At 33.2% G+C, this 21,592-nt stretch overlaps 2 protein-coding genes across 2 annotated transcripts; both read left to right on the forward strand.

The window, feature by feature from the left end:
• The first annotated feature begins 11,963 nt into the window (after positions 1-11,963).
• On the forward strand, positions 11,964-12,641 carry LOC104882885 (glutathione S-transferase T3-like). Its single transcript, XM_057391426.1, has one exon. It carries the CDS (start codon positions 11,964-11,966, stop codon positions 12,639-12,641), a length of 678 nt encoding a protein of 225 aa, XP_057247409.1.
• Positions 12,642-13,691: 1,050 nt separating this feature from the next.
• LOC130589396 (uncharacterized) lies at positions 13,692-14,402 on the forward strand. Its single transcript, XM_057391427.1, has one exon. It carries the CDS (start codon positions 13,692-13,694, stop codon positions 14,400-14,402), a length of 711 nt encoding a protein of 236 aa, XP_057247410.1.
• The last annotated feature ends 7,190 nt before the right edge of the window (positions 14,403-21,592 follow it).

A 21,592-nucleotide genomic window follows, 5' to 3' on the forward strand; every position in this document is an offset into this window, starting at 1 on the left:
TTCATGTGCTAAAAGTTATGGTTATGGTGCTCTTAGGAGCCATTTGGTACTAACTCTCTCCATCTAGTTGTGGTTTGCTGTTTGTATTGGATTGTAGGTTTTAGGTAGCTATTACCTACCTTATATGATTGCACACTGGATTAGAGAGGTTGGACGCTGAATTTCTAGATCCCGAGGATGCTTTCCGGGACTTTGAGCAAAGGACGAACAAGAAATGAAGCTTATGCTGACCGGCGCGACAGGATCGGGCGGCCCAGCCCGATCGGGCGAATAGACAACTTTTATGGTTCTGCTGCGGGCCCGATCGGGGGTTCAACGCCCAGTCGTATTTCGTTGTTTCACCCGATCGGGCGATCTGGCCCGACGTCGGGAGCCCCTGCCAGCTACTTCTGCCTGCCATGTTATCAGACCGCCCGATGTCATCAGGCGGTTCAGCCCGATCTCATCGGGCGACTGATCGTTTTTGGTTTTTTTCCTTCGCTTTGGAGCCCGATGCCATCGGGCATCTTTGGCCCGATCCAGCGACTGACGAGAAGCAGCTTTTTAATGAATACAGGCCCTTCTTTCGAGACTTTTGGCTATTGTTTTAGGGCTTGTATAAATAGAAAAAATCAGAATTATTAGATCCTATCTTGTTTTTATTATTAGTTTTCTCTAGAGAGTGTTTCAAGAACCTTAATTTAGTGCTTTGTGATTTCAATTCAAGATCAAACCTTTTGCTTATTCATAGTTCAATATAATTCGGTAATCTTTCTTCATTATTTCTTTGTTATTTCTTCCATTGTTAATTATATTATTTTCTTAGTTATTTGCCATGTTTCAAAGTATGAGTTTTTATATGATTCTTGTTATTGTTTTCATGATTATGAGTGAGTAGTTCTATATCTTGGAGATCTATGTATGCAATGAGGGATTGATAGATTAGTTTGACTATCTTGTATTTCAACTGTTTCCTTTGATTGATTCTTCATGTTAGGATTATAAGTTAGGCCTGATTTATATTTCTATTGTTGCAATACTGAATCTACTTCGAGAGGAGAGATTTCGTATAGGCTTTCAATTATTAGGCAAAGTGACCCTTGACTATGCGAGAGCGGCTGGGTGATCTTTGAGGGAGGTAATGTTCGAGAGAAATTACATGTGCCCTAAACAGTTGACTTACTAGGTGGTTATTATTTATCCTTGATTTCCCGAATTGTATGAATAGTGATCCATGATTCTAGTACTTTATTAATATATTTACACCTTCATATTTAATTCTGCTATCTGTTTAGTTTAGTGACACAACCATTCATCTGATTTCGTTAGTGTAATATTAGAGTTCAGATACGATATTATAACTTCTCCCTGTGGATTCGATCCTGACTTCCCTGACTACTAATTAGTGGACCTTAGGTTATTTTTGATTAGGTGATACGACTTTAGCCTATCACCAAATCATTTCTTTCCACTAGAGGAAACTGAAACACATCATAGACATCAAATTGGTTAATCCTGAACTCTTTCTCATAACTAACTCTAAACATTCCCGAATCACCATCAAACCTCTCCACCAACTAACCACTCAAAGAATTATTAGTCCTGAAAATCTGTAAATCCAACAAGGATCCAAAACCAATTTCTATCACAGGTTTTCTCTGTTCGACAGTCAAAGATTCATTAAGCTCACAAAGCATTTTACCACATCAAGTAGTTTTAAACAGGTTTATCCTCTATCTTTCAGCTTCAATCATTACTTTTCTATTCTTTGGAGCTTTCGAGGTATCCTTCTCAACTACATGATTTACCTTCTTCTTGCTTGCTACCTTTTGTGTAACAATTTTACCAACAGGATTACCTGCATCAGTTCCTTCATCAACATGAGGATTAGCAGCATCACTTCTTCCATCCTGATGTTCAGTAGATGGATTACCAGAATCATGTCTAGGGTGCTCTGCAACAAAATATAATTGTTTAGAACAAACATACATCATATCATGTCAAAACATACTATATCACGTCAAATACATTATCATGTCCACTAACGATTGATTATGATAATTTTATGTACTATACAAATAAACTACACTATATCATCTCCAAATACACTATATGATGTCAAAATACACTGCCATGCAAAACTACGCCAAAAACAACAAAAACACTATCATGTCAAAACACACTATCATTCCAAAACACACTATAGCATGTTCATATACAGTGTCATGCAACACTATGATGCCAAAAAAAAACACTATGTCAAAACATACTATATCATTATAAAATATAATATATCATGTCTAAATACACTATATCATGTCAATATACACTATCTCATGCAAAAACACTATGCCAAAAAACCAACACTATCATGTCAAATACACTATATTATTTCAAAATACACTATATCATTTCAAAGTACACTATATCATATAATTACAAAATACACGGATTGTATGACAAGTACAGTCTAATTACAAATACCATATATATTTACAAAACACACTATATCAACTCAAAATATATTATGTCATCACAACTATAAACAATTATTATTTATCACAAAAAATATAGTTGACCTAAAAAACACTATAAGACAGAATAAGAGTAAAAGAACCACTATAAACAACACAAAATCAACCATAACAAACAGGAAGACTAAAGAAAGCACAAAAAAATAAGCAACAATAACAAAGTCGAAAATTAGGTCAAACGAAACTTAACTACAAAACACAAACATCAACATGGAAACACTAATAAATCAACATAAATTTAGTATGATAATAAAAATCGCACAAAAATGAGCGAAGAGAAAATCAACGATGTAATTATAAGAAATGTTAGTCTTGTATGAACACTGGACCAACTACAAGAGGGGGGGTGAATTGTAGTTGAGGAGAAATTTTCAATTTGTAATGCGGAATTAAAACAAACTCGAAATTAGAAATAGACAAGCACACGAGATTTTTACAAGGAAAACTTCCTATGCCCAATAGGAAGAAAACCTTGACCGTGAGGGATTTTGACTCAAACTCTCTTTGATATACTAGGCCAAAAGACTCTCTTTTGTACAACCTAATATTGGACCTTCTCTATTCCTCTAGGAACTTGTTCCCCAGTCATCCAGTTCACCCTGAACACGTGACTTTTCTCACTTGACTTCACTCGAAGTCTTCTCTTTCTCTTTCTCTTTCTCTTGAATACAAGGATATTCTCTTAATTTTCTCTCACCCACACACTATGAATATTACAATAATGAGTATGTTGAATAAAGAAGAAATTACAGGAAAAAATTTCTAAGTAATGATTGACATTTTTCGCTTGAAAGTTCTCAAGTTTTTCTTCAAATAATTTCTTCCTTAAATAGCTGTTCCAATACTTTCTTCATCTGGACATGTTGTGCTCCATGTTCTCGTTAAATGACGCGAGCAGAATAATGGAGATCATGGCCTGATTTTCGCTGCACTTCCTCCACTCTTTTTGCAACGAAAATAAACTACCTTCCACTATCTATTAGTGGGAGAATTTCCAGTAAGTAACACGCAGGTTGATGGAGTTTGTTGGAGAGCTTTAAGGACTTAGCTCCATAATTTTAGCCATGTTTATTCCAACTGTTTTCCAAACAATTCCAACAGCACAAAATATCTAATAACTTGAAGAATCTTTTATTGAAAGATTCTAAGTTACTAGAATATTAAACATATCTTATAATAATGATTCAAAGTGCATAAAATAAAATAAATATCTTGACTTAGATTAAATAATTAATCTTTCTCCACAAGATATAAATGCAAAATTAACTATTACATTTTTTTTGGTATTTTCTATTTTTTGCAAAATAAAACTATATTATAACCTAAGTATTTGGCATCATCAAAACATGGAATACAATAAGAAATTAAAGTAAAAACAAAAAATCAACGACATAATTACCATCAGCTTGAGCAGTTTCAGTAACACCAGGCGACTTCAATTCCTTTTTCTTTGGACGAACACCAAGAGACGAACGCAAATCACGACGTTTTGAGAAATTGCGACTAGTAATCCTCTTCCTTCCCGTTGCAGAATTCAAACGAAGAAATTAAACAGAAATGAACAAAAAAAACTAAAAAACACCTTACGAACTTGAACAGAGAGACAATGAAGAAGTTATACCTAATTTATTAGAGAGAAAATGAAGAAGTTAATTTATGAGAGAGAAAATGCAGAAGTTGGAAGAAGTTATCAGAGGAGTGGGAAATTATCAAAGTAGTGGAAAGTTATCAGAGGAGAGAGAATGAGAGAGAAGAAAGTGGGAGAATAAAGGCGGCAAAAAACTAAAAGTTGTAATCATGAGCATTACAACTCACGATCCAGTGCACACTAAGTTAGTGTGCACCGGCTTCATATTAGTTTTTTTTTTAAAAAAAAGAGAGATTATAAGTCAATTTTAGTATTGCATTGTTTGGCAATTAGTGGATAGCTTATTGTATTAAATAATAGCTATTAGCTGATAGATGTTAGCTGATTGTATTAATTAGTTGATTTGAGTAGCTAATTATATTAGTTCTTTGTATAATGGTGATTGGTAAGTAGCTAATAGGTGATTGCTACATTGTTGTGCAAAATGACCAATAATAAGGACATGTATACAATCTATTGTTGTACCTTTTATTATTTATTAATATAATTGTTAACAACTTTAGAACATAAATGTAATTGGTCCACTCATTTCCAAACCTCTAATATAAAAAATTTCCTTCCTCCAACTTTTTCAAAAAGAGCTTTTTGGACTCAATAAGCTAATTAAAACCTCTTTTTACCAAACACTCAAATAAGATGATTGATTAGACAAATTCTCTAATATAAGTTCAAAACTCTCTTTTTGCTCTAAATCTCTCCTTATCAAACAAGGCCTGTATATCTTTTAGGGTCGGGTTGACGAGATCTTTATTTTAATTGTTTTAGGGAACCAGGCCTTTTCACCTTTGGCAAACTAATAAAAAAGAACAAGTCAGGGTAGAAAGATTAAAAAAAAAAAAACACCATAAAGGATTAAAGGGTTTCTTTTAACGACGCAGCATCACAAATTCCTTTAATCCATTACTGTAATTTTACAAAAGTTAACAGCAAATTAGCAAAATCGCAGTGGAAAGAGAAGCGAACTTTTCCAGGTACGTGGGATGCAACCCTTCATTTCTTTTTTTTCTCGTCATGTTTTCCTGTACTGCAAATTATTGCTTTGATTTCGAGGAATCATTCGTTACATAATGAACGTAAAAAAGTTTTACGTTTAAAGAAAACAAAATTTAAAGCGTTTTCAATTCTCAGATTAGTAGGTTGTAAATTACAGAAACTATTTCTTAGATTATATTACCGGCCACTTTTTATCTTTCTTTCATAAAAGCTTAAAGATTACTCACATGATGATGATACGTACACAATTTTGATTCACTCCCTACGTTATATTTCCTTTTATAGATTTCTTATATGACAAAATTCATAACAATAATCTCAACTATAGTGATCTTCCCAATTATAGATTATTCTAAAAGTGTCTCATAATTGAAATGCTTTCTTAAATTAATCTCAAGTGAAAAATAACGCGTGAATTAAGTTGTATTTCCTTTTGATACATCATTATTTGACCTTCTATATTAATTTTCCAAGTTACGGCGAATACAAAATGAAGTTATATACAATCGAAATGATTGGTTAATCTAGGAGATTAATGGAATGAGAAGTTATTTTATGATGGTTTCTTGTTTTTGAAATGAGAAGTATTCTGCACCTTTTTTGCATTTCAAGGATATATGTTGGGTGAATTTTAGATGGTAAGTTTTGTATGTGTAGAGTGGAATTAGTGAATGTTACATGCTCTTTAACATGGATAGGAGATGGTTGAATAGAAAGAATTGTGTTTGAGTTTCTTGAATGACATTCTTGGGACTAGTTTCTTGAAAAGTTTGGTTATTTTGCTTGCCTCCAAAATTAAGTAATTCCTCTGTTACATACTACTCGCTACACTTTTCATTGTCGAAAGTTTCACATTACTTGCTACACTTCCTTTTTTTGGGCAATAAACTCTCTCTATCTCTCTCCTCTCTTATGGGTCGCTTTTCTTTTTACTCTCTACCTCTTTTTTCTCCAAAAATTGCCTAGGAGTTCGTGAATTGAGAAGTGTAGCGAGTAAATATGAAACGGAGGAAATATATAAACTTTGGTTATTTTGCTGTGCTTTACTAACTTTGTAAAAGTAGCATTTCCTATCCCTGTCCTGAAGCTGAAAAACCATCACTAATTAGCAGCTGAAGTTTTCTTTCTTTTCAGAATTTTGATATTGGACAGTTCTTACAGTATCACAATACGTATGTTAAGTGTGCATAGAATTTTAAATCATCCTCGTTTTGAAGTATGCTTAGTGCGATTTTATTGACTCTTAGATACTCTCTCCGTCCAAAACTAATAGTCAGCAAAAAAATATTCATAATAACCAGAAAAAGTTTGTCACTTTAATGCTAGAGAACTTCATTTTTTAAGATAGATTTTTAATGCACCATTGCTTTCAATTCATAAATGGGACTTTTTTGTAAAACAATATAATGTCGTGTACTTAATTATGTGTGTTGTGACAATGTCTGTTGTGATTCCAAATGGGAGGAGTAGTTTTTAAACCCCTACACTGTAGTATAAAGTATAAACCTATGCATCTATATTTTTCATTAACAAACCAAGAAATGAGGATTGATTTCTAGATTAATGGTTTTAGTGATGTCTAACTTAGTCATGATGCATGAAACATAATCTGCCTTTTAAAAAAATTGATGTTCAAGGACTCTTCAGCTCAATGTGCATCACATTCTCATCAAATTTTATACTGATTAGTGTTATCTAATTCGCTTTTTCGAATTTGTAATTCACCCAAATGGGCCCAATATAGTAAAAAACGACCACAATTTTGCTTTTATCAATTCACAATTCGTAAGGAGTTTAGCAAATTAGGTAACATTGACTACTTAGCTACTGTAGTAGAACAGGAAAATCACAAGAGGCTATGCAAAAGAGATATTCTGCATGAACATCTGGTTTATTTACCATATGATTCTTCTTTATTTACCACATACTCGGGATTATTTTTTCACTTGGTGGACAAGTCTAATATTCTTGAATCATATGTTCTCTCTTCCAAGCACCCATCTGCATTTTCTAATTCATTAAGCTATTTAATCAACAACAGAAAGAAATATTTTGCAACTCAATACCCTTGAATTTGATGATTTCACTAACAATAATAACATCTGAATTCACATTGATCAAGGAATATGGATGCCACAAAAAAGTAGTTACCAGTTTTGTAGTGTCACTTTTCACAACAATCATGATCAGTACAAGTATAAGTTCATTATGCAAACTATATCGTATGACTTCTATATTCTCAAAGCTGAAACTTACAGTGGTAGAATTGCAGAAAAATCAGGTTGTTTCTGAAAGTTGCATTTGCGAGTGCAGAATGAGCCAACTGAATCAAGGAACAAATACAGCCTTACCAGCAGAGGCACCAATAAAGAGGAAACGAGGGCGCCCTCGGAAAGATGAAAATCAAGCATTTCCGAGGCCTCCAGTTCCCATCATACAAGGGCAGGGATCTGGTGCACCCAAAGCCATATCAAACATTCCCTCAAAAGGCAAAGATAGTGTCGAAGATGTTGATGATGATGATGATAATAAAGATGAGATGGTAGGGCAGGTGGTTAATGGAATTCTAGAGTATGCCTTTGATGCAGGCTATTTCCTCACCGTGAAAGTTGGGGACACTAATGTATGCATGAGAGGCGTTGTGTTTAAGGAAGATTGCATTATTCCGATTACTCCTGAAAACGATATTGCTCCTAATGCTAAGATGTATAGAAGAAAAGATTTCCCAATTCCTGCAATGAAATTCAGCCCTCAAATAGTTCAAACTTCTGGTAATTCTTCTTTGAATATAACTGAAAACATCAAAGATCAACAACAAGAAAAGCTATCAGATGATAGGGAGCAGGACAAGTTATCATCATATGATAAGGAGCAGCAGGAGAAGTTAGCATCAGATGATAAGGAGCAGCAAGAGAAGTTATCAGATGATAAGGAGCAGCAGGATAAGTTATCAGATGATCCAGAAGATAAGGAGCAGCAAGAGAAGTTACCGAAAGACTCGTCAGAGCCTCCAATGAAGCTGCAGAAGACTGAAATGACTGTGAATTTCTTCAATGGAGAGAATAAACAATGTAGTGGTGTAACTGATGAGAATTTTGCGGATGCTGTCAAGTCTGATGAAGTAGCTAACAACAAGGAAGCAATTATTATTCCACCTCAAACTGCAATTTCTGCGGAAGACTTGCCAGTAGTTGTTACGACAGTGATGGAGCACGAAATTTCGAGGACTTCAGACTTTCAGATTAGTATGGAGAATGCAGAAGAAGATGAGGATGATGTGTCTGAACCGCCTAGTGTGTTTAGCACAATGGAAACTGACTAAAGTGAACTTGAAGTTAGTGAAATTATGAACTAAATCTAACTGCTCTGCAAATTAAAAGTTTTTTTTCTTCATTGCAAAGGTCAGACTTTATAGATTTAGATCCTCCTAAAGTATTGTATGTGCTGATCATTCTTTTTTTTTTTTTGTTACATTCTTTTTGGATGTTTTCTTGTGACAGTTAAACTTAAAGTTACCAGGTTTTTTGTCAAATTTATTCTAGTAGGCTCTTAGATTTGATGCATTTGCAGTACTTTGTAAGTTGGCTTTTTGAGATGATAAAATCTAGTAATGTCTGCCTTTTAGAATCAACTGATATCGAGCAGTGTATTTTCTGATCCTCAATACTTTATGACCTTTTGTTGCAATGTGTAATCCCACATGAAATGATTTGTAATTTCATCCGGTTCTTAGTACACCTTATATTACTAAACAGGGGCGGATCCAGGAATCCTACCATATGGGTTCAGAACGGAACAAAATATAAACTACATTTATTTACTTAAAAAATTAATTAATACCTATTCTACTCCTATAAATATCCCATACCTTAAGCCATCTTCTCCACACAAACACTTTAATTTGAAGAATCCAAACTCTTTTACTTCATGGTTCTTCCTTCTCTTCTTCATCTATTGAAGTTTTATATTTTTTATTCAAGTTTCAATTTTCTTTGGTTTAATAAAAAGATCTTCATATTTCTTACTCAAAAATAGTATGTTCATGATAGGTTATTAATGTTTAAATTCATGATTAAGTTCATGTGATAAGTTACTTATTTGTTGGTTATGAGAAAGCTCAAGTATAAGAAAAAAGTGAAGATATTAGTATACTCTTTGTACAAGATTAAGATATGCTATGTAGCTAGATATTTTCAAATGTGGTTTTACGTGATAAGTTACTTATTTGTTGGTTAGTATCTCCTTCGGTCACACATGGCACAATCGAGGGATGGGAGGCTCTAATACCATTGATATTGGATGACAGAAGAACCTCCTTAAAAGTTAGCCTAAAGGGAGAGAGCCCATAATCCTATATAAATCCCACAGCAGCTAGCCCCCATATGACCGCTGTGGGACTCAAGTCCCATACCTTGAAAAGGTGCCGTAACAGAACCTCCTCTTATGAAAGCTACTCGAGCTGCAAGGGTTAACTTTGCAGCCAAAACACGAGATACAAGCTCTCTCAAAGAAGGAGGTGTACTCTTAAATATCTTTGATTGATCAATATAACCAACACGAAGTTGATTAAAAAAAAAACCTGCTAAATTTTTCTTGTGATCAATATAAATGTGTCAAGACATCTCAATGTTCACTCACTTTTTCGTGTTAGGTTCGTGTTCTAAAATTGTGTATGGAGTATTATCTTTTTATATAAGGAAGAAAAAATGTTGTCATGTGAAGTTTTATTATATTGTCCCAATGTGTATATATCTTTGAAATATTATAATCCTTATTGATTGAATTCTTAGCTTAAGATATACATCATCAAACATATATTTTTATACCATTAAAAAAACTGAACAAATAATTAAAGTGATAATGAGCCTATCTATCTATATAATAAATATATTAAAAGACGTGCGAAATAAAGCCTATGTGCCACGTGTCACTCTCCTTAAATTTCTATTGCAAATGTTTTATGTTTATGTGTACTCCTCACTTAAAAAAAATTAATGTGTAACTGCAAGGCATCGAACATGTGACCTTTGAAATGAAAAATAAGAGCTTAACCATCAATACACTATGACTTTGGTGTCTAATGTTTCAAATAAAATATGATGAAGTCTTGTAATAATTATAATTAACTAAAAAAACTTAAACAAGTATATATATCTCTAACACTCTTAATATGTAACTTAAAAGGGAATTTTGATCTCATATTCTCTTACCACAATTCCTTTTAAGGTATTGTTTTCAAACTCAAACCTTGTAATTTTTTTTACTTATCACGTCGTGACGTGAATTTTTCAATTGATTAATGGACAAAAAATAATAAAAGTAGCAAAATAAATTATGAAATTTGAAAATAATAACATATTTGTTTATTGTAACTGACTGGGGACATCGTCCGGGCAAAAAGAACTAGTTTACCTACTAAAGCTCGGCTCGAATTATTTATGAGACTAGCAAATCTACGTTTGGCTCAAGAGACCCTAACAAGCAAAAATATTTTTAAGTATTTTATTTTGGCTTTCTAAATTTTTACCACCTTTTACTTACTTTATTTTATCACCTTCTGTTTTCTCTATTGAATCTTTACCACTTTAAAGTTGTTGGCTCTCTAAAAATCACCATCCCAACTCCTTCTCAAGCCAAGATTTTGGCCAAGTGAGGCCCATATCACGAGTAATTTTCTGCCTCTTTTAACTTTTTCTCTCCCCAATTTTTATTTCTTCCCTCCCTAAAGCAAAAACATATTATTTAATCAAATTTTCTTCCATCTCAAATCTCAAATTCCCTTCTCTAATCCCCAAATTAACTTAGAGCATTCACAACAAAGAGGATTAGAGCTTCCTTTTAGCTCTCTCTCTCCTCAAAAAGGAGCTCCTCTCCATTGTAGAACTTGCTAAGAGGATCCTCTTAGGAAGAGGATTGAAGGAAATCCTCTTTTTGTAGAGTAAATGGAGCATCGGCCCTTGTGCCCAAGAGGTTGATGACTGGGCTGCAAAACGCAGCTTCTTCCACTGCTTTGCTGCGTTTTCACGAAAAAAATTTGAATTTTTTTTTTTTGTGGGCCCCACTTGATAGTTGTTTAAGTTTTGGTTGGATATTATCTTTCTCAAAGGGTCACTAATTTTAGCAATAACTATAAAAATAATTTAGATTCAAAATTTTATATAATAAAATATACTATTGGACATGTTTTATTTTTCTCTATAAATAGAGTCCAATTTTACCATAGTTTGACACACTTATTTTTTTACCACATTTCTCTCTTTCTTTACTTACTCTATAATAATCAATTCATTCCCTCTTTAAAAGTTTGATAATTATGGATGACAATAATCCAAATTACATAAATAATCCAAACGCCCAAAATGATCCAAACTTCCATCACAATCCAAATAATATTCAGTTTTGATCCAAGTATTTTTAACAATCCTCAATTTCAGATGGCATTTCAGTTTTTTAGTAGTCAATCAAGGCAAAATAATGTTCAAATAACACCACAAAATCCTCATTACTCTTCAAACCAAAATGAACTTGATACTTCCCAAAATATTCCAATGTTTCCCATGTCTCAACATTTTGGTGGTGAACCAATTGAGCATTCTCCAGGAGGGGATTGTAGTAGTAGTAGGACCCCAAATGAAGAAATAAGTAGAGCGCAACATCTAGAAGACATTGATGAAGTTGTTTAATTATTTCCTGAAGGAAGTACCAAAAAGAAGACTCCGAAGGTGACTTTCAATATAAAAGAAGATGAAGCTCTAGTCTCTGCTTACATCAACGCAGGTGGAGACACCGGGAAAGGGACTAATAAATCAATGGGAGTTTTATGGAAAACTATTTTGGAACTTTATGAGACTGCACGCCATACTAATCCAACTGAGTTGAAAGAAAGAACTATAAAATCATTGCAAAATCGTTGGGATCACATTAATCGCACTGTTTCAAGATGGGTCGGTGTGTATGGCAAGTGTCTAAGAGACAAAAAAAATGGACAAACAGATGAAGATGTGGAAGACAACACTCATGAGAGTTATTCGAAATTGTATCATGGTAATAGATTTAATTTAATGCATGCATGGAAAATCATGAAGACCAGAATAAAATGGCAACCCACTGGTGGCATTCAATGTTCCTCAGAGAACGCGGGAAGCTCTAAGAGGTCGGAACCAGATACACAGACTGAAGAAATTGGAAATGGTAGGCCGGATGGCCAGAAAAAAGCAAAGAGGAAAGCAAAAGAAGCTGCTACTGCCAGTACCATAAACCTTGACTCTTTTCAAGCATCTCTAGAAGACATTAATGATAGAAGGAACAATATAGGAGAACAGATGCTAGAACTCATGAAGGAACGAAGTGAAGAGAAGAAAAGGCAAAAACAGCAAGAGGCAAAGATGCGTATGTTAAGTATGTTGATGGCAAAACCCGTTCTCGACGAAGATGACAAGGAATCGTACTTGAAACTTAAGGAGGAGTTTAAGAATATGTATTATTAGTGTTAAGGTGTCTAGATGTGTTGTAATATGTTAAATATCTTAATGTTTGTTGTTGTTGTCAACCTTTTAAATTAGTGTAAGTGTGTTAAGTACATTTCCTATTTTAGTATGTTAAGTATCTTATTGTTTGTGGGTTATTGTAAACTTTTCAAGTTATTGGAAGTGTGTTGTTGCATTAATTATTTTGGTTTGGAGTTTAAATTCTATTTTTCGTTGTTCAGCTAAATCATATAATTTACTATTGGAGTACTTGAAAATTTTTTGGTAGTGATTTGTCAAATCATGTCATATAGCTAAATGATGGTGTATGTCCCCTACAACTTTTTGCATTGTCTAGTCATATCAAATAATTTACAGATGGTGTAATAATGTTTGTTGTTGTTGTCAACCTTTCAAGAGTTGTCCAATATTAACTTTTACTTTTCAGTCAATTATCTGAAAAGTGTTCCTGAATCATTTCAGGAGTTGTCCAAAATCTTATCTTCTGCCTCATTCAAGATTTTTTTTGAAAATTGTGTGGTTAGAAAAAAAAAGGCATGTAAATCATTAACATTCATATTGTCTATATATTCTGAGTACTCAGCACTATCTACACAACAATCTACTAAAAAGCTATTATCCTTTACTTACAAATTCACCTTCAAATATATCTAAATTGAAAATGAATTATGACAATAATTCTTCTAGTTCAAGTGATGAAATATATGATAACATGATGTTGGATTGGGTTGAAGAGAGTGAGAGTTTGCGACTTACAGAGCAGGCAATAACTTATGTTGTTGCCTCAACCATTCAACAAAACGTGCCAAATAGGTCAAGTAAGAAGAAATGAAGGAAAGTTGTTCCTAGAGATCGTGAGGGGGCTAACGAAAGATTAATTAGGGACTACTTTTGTAACCAGCCGTTGTATGATGAAGGCCAGTTTCGGCGAAGGTTTCGCATGCGAAAGGAGGTTTTCCTTCGCATTACTAATGCTTTGGCTGCAAGTGACTCCTTCTTCAGACCGAGCGAAGATTCTACTGGGCGATTAGGTGCATCAACTCTACAAAAATGCACTGCAGCAATACGACAATTAGCATATGTACTTCAGCTGACCAAGTTGACGAATATCTGAAGTTGGGTGCAAGTACGGCAAGAGAATGTCTTACCTACTTTGTTAACGGGGTGACAGCTCAATTCTCGAACGATTACCTAAGAAGGCCCACGGATGAAGATCTTCACCGTCTTCTAAGTGAAGGAGAACGTCGTGGATTTCCTGGGATGATAGGAAGCATTGATTGCATGCATTGGCAGTGGAAGAATTGTCCAGTTGGATGGAAAGGAATGTACCAAGGTAGATCTCGAACAGCTACTATCATTTTAGAAGTCGTTGCTTCTAGAGATCTTTGGATTTGGCATGCATTTTTTGGGATACCTGGGTCGTGCAACGATATCAACGTACTACAACGTTCTCCTGTGTTTGATGATATTCTTAATGGTCGAGCTCCAAACGTCACTTATACAGTCAATGGAAACACCTATCATATGGCATACTATCTCACGGACGGGATATATCCAAAGTGGGCAGCATTTGTTGATGCCATAACCGCTCCTCAAACTCCTAAACAAACGATGTTCACCCAGCGACAAGAGAGTGCTAGAAAAGATGTGGAGCGTGCCTTTGGGTGTTACAAGCTCGATTTGCAATATACGTCAACCAGCACTAGCATGGAGTATCGACCTACTATGGAAAATCATTATGACATGTATTATCATGCATAACATGATAGTGGAAGATGAACGAGATACCTACGCAAATTATCAAGACCCGAGTGAATTTGCCCAAGAACGACCTTCAAATCAAGGTGAATCATCCCGAACCGTTGTTGAGCCATTTACCGAGAGGACGGTGGATAGAAACCTTCATAATTTTTTCACTCGGAGGGAGTTAAGATGGAATATCCATATGTCTTTAAAGAAGTTTGGTCGATCACATATGAAACAAGTTCGGGGTTCGACATGAATAGTAATATGTACTGTTCATTCGGCTTTGTGTTTTTTATATTTAAATATTAGTGTATCGTACATCATGTGTTCTTTTATTGTTCGTCAAATGCAATTTATGTTTTTTTATATAATTGTGTTAATTTATTTTACGGATTACAAACTTATACAAGCGTGTAGTTAAAGATGGCATAATTAATTTTTACACAGATTAATAATATGAAACATACCATCAAAACTATAATTTCAAAATAAATTAGAGAATACATTGTGGGGTTGTGTAAAGTAAGAAGAAGAGGATCCTCTTTGTTGTAGAAAAATATATGGAGATGTTAAAGGAAGAGATGAGTTAGTGGGAAATGAGGTGGGGGAGATGGTGTCAAGAGGAGAAAAGGAGAGAGAAATTATAAGAGGAAGAGGACCTCCTCTTTGTTGTTGATGCTCTTAGAGCACCATTATTCATGATCTTAAATAAAGATCATCCCACTCTCTCTCTAACTTTCTTTCTCTAAAAAATAACATCTTACAATCTTTTCCCCATATCTCTTAACCATGAACAACAAAAAAAATCATCCCAACTAATTTTTTTCTTCTCTTTACTTTTTGACCCATCCAACTATTTTTCTCTCTTATTCTTTACTTTTTATTTTTTTGAAATGTAAAAATGAAAAATATTTCATATAAAATAAGCAAAATTAGAGGAAATTAATAAATAGCTGGATTTTTTTTTATCGAAAATATAGCAAAATGGATCTCTATTTATGGAGCTCATTAAAATAGAGTTATTGATATTTTTTTTATTTTTTTTCACTTTGTATTTTCTAAAATAAAATCGTTGCAAATTTATAAACAATTACTATATTTTAAAATCCAATCAAAATGTGACACTTGGCACTCTCATCCTACAATCTTATTCATCATTTCACTCACCATGCATTTTTTTTTCTCCCAACTCTCACTCACCTCACAATCTTTTTTTCAATTGTGATTAAGAACACTTTTTTCATGATCATCAACTTGATCTTTATTCTCAATCATGAATAAGGATGCTCTTAGGGCTTATATTTGTTTGTCATATTCGACCATAATCAAAGGACAGTTTCATATTCCGAAATTGTGAAAAGGTGTGAATTTTGAATCAAATTTCACAAATTAAGGTTCTTGATTGAATTTTGGGGAAAAAAAATAACAATTCGTGGGACTAATTTGTTTAACTGGGGCATCCATTTTGTTTCTTAGCTTAGTAATTGTTTTTTATTTCACATTCCTTTTCTCTTTTATCATTTGAAAGAATATTAGAGGCTAATTACGGTTTAATGATTAACAATGTTAATGACCGTCGGTTACACTCATAAAAAAGTATCTTGGTATATTTCTTAAGAATTAAAAAATAGATGGTGAATTTTAAAAATAGAGTGTATGGCAATTTTTAAAAAATGATGAAATTTGGTGAAAAATTCGTAAAATTAAATATAGGGGAGAGTAAAATATTGCACGAGTAAAATCTCCAAATGCTCTTAATAAAATTAGCTGAGTCTTGGAGCTATTGCTTATTATTTGAATGGTAGCATCCTCTTTGCAGCCTCGCTTCGTGTCCGAGCCTTTTGAGCACCCGAAGTGGCGGAGGCCAAGGCAATTGAAATGGGTGTGAGGTTGTGCAAGAGATTTGGGCTAAATGAGATTGTTTTGTAGTCATATTGCCAAATGGGCATCAACCGGCTTTCTCTGCCATTTGTTTGACATTGGATACTATTTCAGTATTTAGTTTGCATTTTATCTTCTTGTACTCCTTTCTCTATCATTGTTTGGTCTCATATCAAAAGAGACAACAATTACACAGCTCGTCACTTAGCTAAGCTAGTTCCTTATGGTTAGGGGTGAAAGTTATTCGAATAAAATCCAAAATCCAATCCAATCCGAATTAGTAATTCGGATCATATTCAAACTATGCTCGGATTGGATTCAGATTGAGATTTTTTGAAAATTGAATTTTCTGATCGAATTGGATTGAAGGTGATTGGATCCAAAAATCCAATATAACTGAATAGTAATATGCATTGTATTATATATCTGGATTGGGCTTAAGTGTTTTGCGGAATTTTTTTAAGAAAAAATAGTCTAGTCCATAGTCCAATAAGTGTAGTACTTCAACCCTTCCCCTAAAATCCTAACAGCATTTAATTACTCATTTCCTAAATCTACTAGGCTGCTGTTGTGCTTAATTTATTTATTTCATCGAAAAACTAGAGTTTAAAACAACATTAGATCTAATATAGAGTATGAGAACTCAGATTGGATTGGATCGCATTCAAACTCTAATTGGTATGTTTCGGATTGAAAAAATGAAATTCAAACTTTGTTTAGATGGGATCGGATTAGGCGCTAATCAAAACCGTACATCGAACTTTCACCCCTACTTCTGGTATTGAACAAATTTAAGAGAGACACGCAAGACACACTCGAGGACCTTATTGTTAGGTAAGAGATGGCTCTCTATTTTCTCTATTCTTGAAGAGCTAGTTGGAGAATTAGTTGGAGAGGCCCGTTGATTGTACATGCTCTAAGGGTTGGATACGTGGAGTAATGATAAAACCATATTAGATATGGGCAATTTTTGCCCATATCAAGGGTAAGTTTGTCAATTCAAGTAATTTAGTAAGATGGGATTGTAAAGCATGGGAATGGAGTATTCCCTTTCATTCCATAAGTTAGTTTAATAATAATTTTGAAAATTGTGACATCCTCTCTCCAAACCTCACTCTTCAACCCACCCACCGAAGCTGTAACTTAACGTTTGATGCCAGAAAATTCGCCGGAAAGAGGCACGAATTAACTGTGTTTTTCGTGAATTGAAAGGATGTGGAGTACATGCATACAAATGCAAAATTCTGTACTGGAGAAAATTACTTTATTAACATTGGAAGAAAAAAACCTTAACACATATTTTATTGTGATATTAATCAGTAATTTACCACGTATTTTGTTAAAAAAAAGGCACGACTTTAAAAATAAAAATAAAATATATGAGTGTGTGGCGGTGTTCACATGAACATCATTTCTATCATTTTGACAATATATGGCAACGCAAAAACACAATATGTTACTACATTGTACATAAAATTTTCGAACTTATAAAGTAAAGCCACCTTAACACCATCACATATATTGTTTATAATATAGCATAACTGATAAACAGAAGACCATGCCTTCATTTTCATTAGTTAATAAATCGATACTAATAACACTAAGGTACTAAACATATGAATTAAAAAACTAATTAACGTTTGTTAGTTTTTTATACAACAAAACCATTATTTTTTCAAGAAAACAATATCTACTAGTGTATAATCTTAATTTGTGTGACTTATCATCCAATAAAATCATATATATACTAATAAAGCTTATAACAAGTATAAATTACCCAAAACGAATATTATATTGAACGTGAATGGGAAAAAAAAAGTTAACGCATATTAGTTCTTTTTTCACGTCTAAATGATTGACTACTAATGACACTATTTTAATGTCATTAATAATTAATTTACGACGTGGTTTATTAAGAAAAAAGACATGCGTGAAAAATGTTCACATGAACACCATTTCTATCAATTTTGACAATACATGACAATGCAGAAACACAATATCTTGATTCGTTGGACATAAGTTTTTTGAACTTATAATGTAAAGCCACCTTAACATGACATTAAAATGTCGTTGACAAACATATTACGATCCCTTCATTAGTTAACAAACCGATACTAATTACACTAAACATATGCATGAGAAAACTTAATTAATGATTGTCAGTTTTTTATACACCAAAACCATCATTTCTTCAAGAAAAACAATATCTATTAGTGTATCTCTTAATTTGTGTGACTTATCATCCAATAAAATCATATATATACTAATAAACCTTATAACAAGTATAAATTACCCAAAACGAATATTATATTGAACGTTAATGGAAAAAAAAGTTAACGCATATTTGTTCTTTTTTCACATCTAAATGATTGACTATTAATAAAACTATTTTAATGTCTCATTAATAAGTAATTTGCGACATGGTTTATTAAGAAAAAAGGCATGCGTAGAAAATGTTCACATGAACACCATTTCTATCAATTTTGACAATACATGACAACGTAGAAACACAATATGTTGCTTAGTTGGAAATAAGTTTTTTGAACTTATAACGTAAAGCCACCTTAACACCATTACATATATTGTTGACAATATAGCGGAAACGATAAACACAATACTATGCTTCATTTCAAATACGAAATGATTAGTTCACAAAACCATAATTATAGAAAGTACTTAAAATTATCCATACAACCATTATAATAATGCTAAGTGAGGTACTTAAAATTACACTTGCATTAGGTAGATCGTTACAAAAGAAAGCAATCCGACGCGCAAAATACCACGAACATGTCATCGTTATCCATTTTCCATGTAGTAGTATATATGTACCCACAATAATGGAAATTTTTTTACGCCAAAATCATATTATAGTGTTATATTGTTTAATGTTCATTTGGTTTTTCCCCTCAAAAAAAGTCCTCCTTGTAGTACTTTTGTGTCATTCATAGGCGTCTAAGGGATTGCATCATAAAGCATGTTAAAGATGTATTGTGTTCCTATAAGAGAATCTTGTATTTATAATTAGTAGTATTCTATTGGATCCTATTTAACCATATATTTTCTATTATTATAATTGTGTTCGAATGGGTTTGTTATGCCAATGATGTTTGGGGTATCTACAAATATAAGGAGACTTTAATTAATGTAAAAAGGGTGTTCATTTCGGATATCTGATCCGAACGTTTCGGATATGTTCGAAATGTTCGGATCGGGAAAAATGTGATCCAAATTCGATTCAAAATATTTTGGAACGGATCGGGTCGGATATCCGAAATTGAAATGTTCAAAGGTAAAGTTCGTAAAATAAGTTTCGGATCGAATCGAATCATCGGATATTTCGGATATCCTGGCTTAAAAACATTTTTTTCCGATTGGGTATCCAATAAATTTCCATGATTCGTATATTTTCAGATTCTGCAAATGAACCCTAAACCTTAATCCCTAAACCCAAAATATCCTAAAACAAAAAAAAACAGGATTAGTAACAATTAACAACTAATAAGTTAGTGAATTACTGAGTTATTAGGTCTAAGTGAATAACTGATTAAGTGCTAAGTTACTATATAGTAGTTAACAAGTTTAGTAACTATTTGATTTGACATAATCATTTGATGATTGACCATAAGTGACTTTAATGTATATTGTTTAAGTATATACTCCATTGTAATAGCACATAAACGCAATAATCCAGTAGCCAATACTGTAACTCTGTAAGTATTAGTTTAGTAACTTTACCCATTTATACAAATTGTTGTTATGTTATTAATTGTACAACATATGAACCCTCATTATTATCACTTAGGCCTCATATGAACGGTAGTTATAAACATATAATTGTCAATTTTTATAATATTATAGCATATCAAGAGTCGTTATGCTAATTTATAACCAATAGAGTGATAATATTGTGTTTCTTTATAACATATTCATATTATACAGTGACAATATTGTGTTCAGCTACCATTCTTTATCAACTAAATGTTACACCTCGATATTATTGGGCCATATACTATGGGCCACGACCAAATATTAAGCCCCAATATTGTGTTATCGAACAAAGATAGATTGTTAAATTTTAATATTATTGTGTTTTGTTACAATACAAATATTCAGTTCCAAATTTATGATAAGTATCTTAAGGTGAATTAAATATTATATTTGTCATAAGTAAATCATATAAAGTAAACATTTGCGCGGTGTTCTTAAATTAAGTCAACATTTGGATTATCTTAGATTAAACAAACATTACAATTACTTAAAATTTGATGAAAAGTAAATGCTAGCAGCAGGTTAAATGGTGATGTGACAAAAGATGTTGGGTTTATTTTCAATTTCAAATTTTTGTTTTTTATTTTAAACCTCTATTAAAAGTGTTCATCTTCTTCCCCAAAGCTCCCTCTCTTCATCCTCTCCATCCCCATAACTCCTTCTCTTCATCAGAACACCATGTCTGCGAGAAAACAAAATTCCTTCGGCTCTGGATGTTCACCTGGTTTTTAATAAAATTCAACAACACTTAATTTCCCACTTAATTTTAGTTTTTATTTCTCCTCATAATTTGCGTAAAGTTAACGTAAGAAATTTTGTTCACCTGGCTTTTGTTGTCAAGTCAATTGTAGTAGAGGGGATAGAGAGAGGGGAAGTCACTTTTTCCCATTCCCCTTCTATTCCCTTTCTCAAATTCAAAAATTTGAATATAATATATTTTCAGAATTTAATACATTATTTTTGTACTTGCACCTTTTCACAACATTACTTTTTCAATTTTATATTGCTGATATGGGAAAAGTTGTTTATATCTGATATGGTTTTATCTAGGGGTGAGCACAACCGGGTACCCAATAGAATTTCATAGACCCAAACCCAGATCCGGACCTAGTGGGTATTAAAAATCTGGAATTGGAATTGGTCAAACCGGGTCCTAAATTTTTGGACCCAGATCTGGGCCCGGTGGGTACCAGGTCGAGAACTGGGTACCCAGTTGTAAGTTTAACAACATACTAAGATGGGCCAATTGAGCTATAAAATTTTTAAAAAAAATTAAATGGGCCTAAAGGCCTACTAAGTACCAACTTTTTACTTAACAACTATTATCATATTACCAATTCTATATGAGTACATGAAAAAAACTAATTCTAAGTACCGAGTACCCGGACCTAGACCCGCTCCAACCGGGTACCCAGAGCTGGAACTGGTCAAACTGGGTACCCACCAGATACTGGGTCTGAAAAAATTCTACCTAGAATTGGAACCGGATGCAACTGGGTCCAATTTTTTGGACCCAGACCCGGACCCAGTTGAACAAAAGCCAGGTGAACAAA

The sequence above is a fragment of the Beta vulgaris genome, chromosome 8 (assembly GCF_026745355.1).
Source record: "Beta vulgaris subsp. vulgaris cultivar EL10 chromosome 8, EL10.2, whole genome shotgun sequence".
NCBI lineage: Eukaryota > Viridiplantae > Streptophyta > Magnoliopsida > Caryophyllales > Amaranthaceae > Beta > Beta vulgaris.

Excerpts from the sequence above, each read along its gene's own strand:
- LOC104882885 (XM_057391426.1), top strand. The coding sequence starts at position 11,964 with ATGGGAGTTTTATGGAAAACTATTTTGGAACTTTATGAGACTGCACGC.
- LOC130589396 (XM_057391427.1), top strand. The coding sequence starts at position 13,692 with ATGCACTGCAGCAATACGACAATTAGCATATGTACTTCAGCTGACCAA.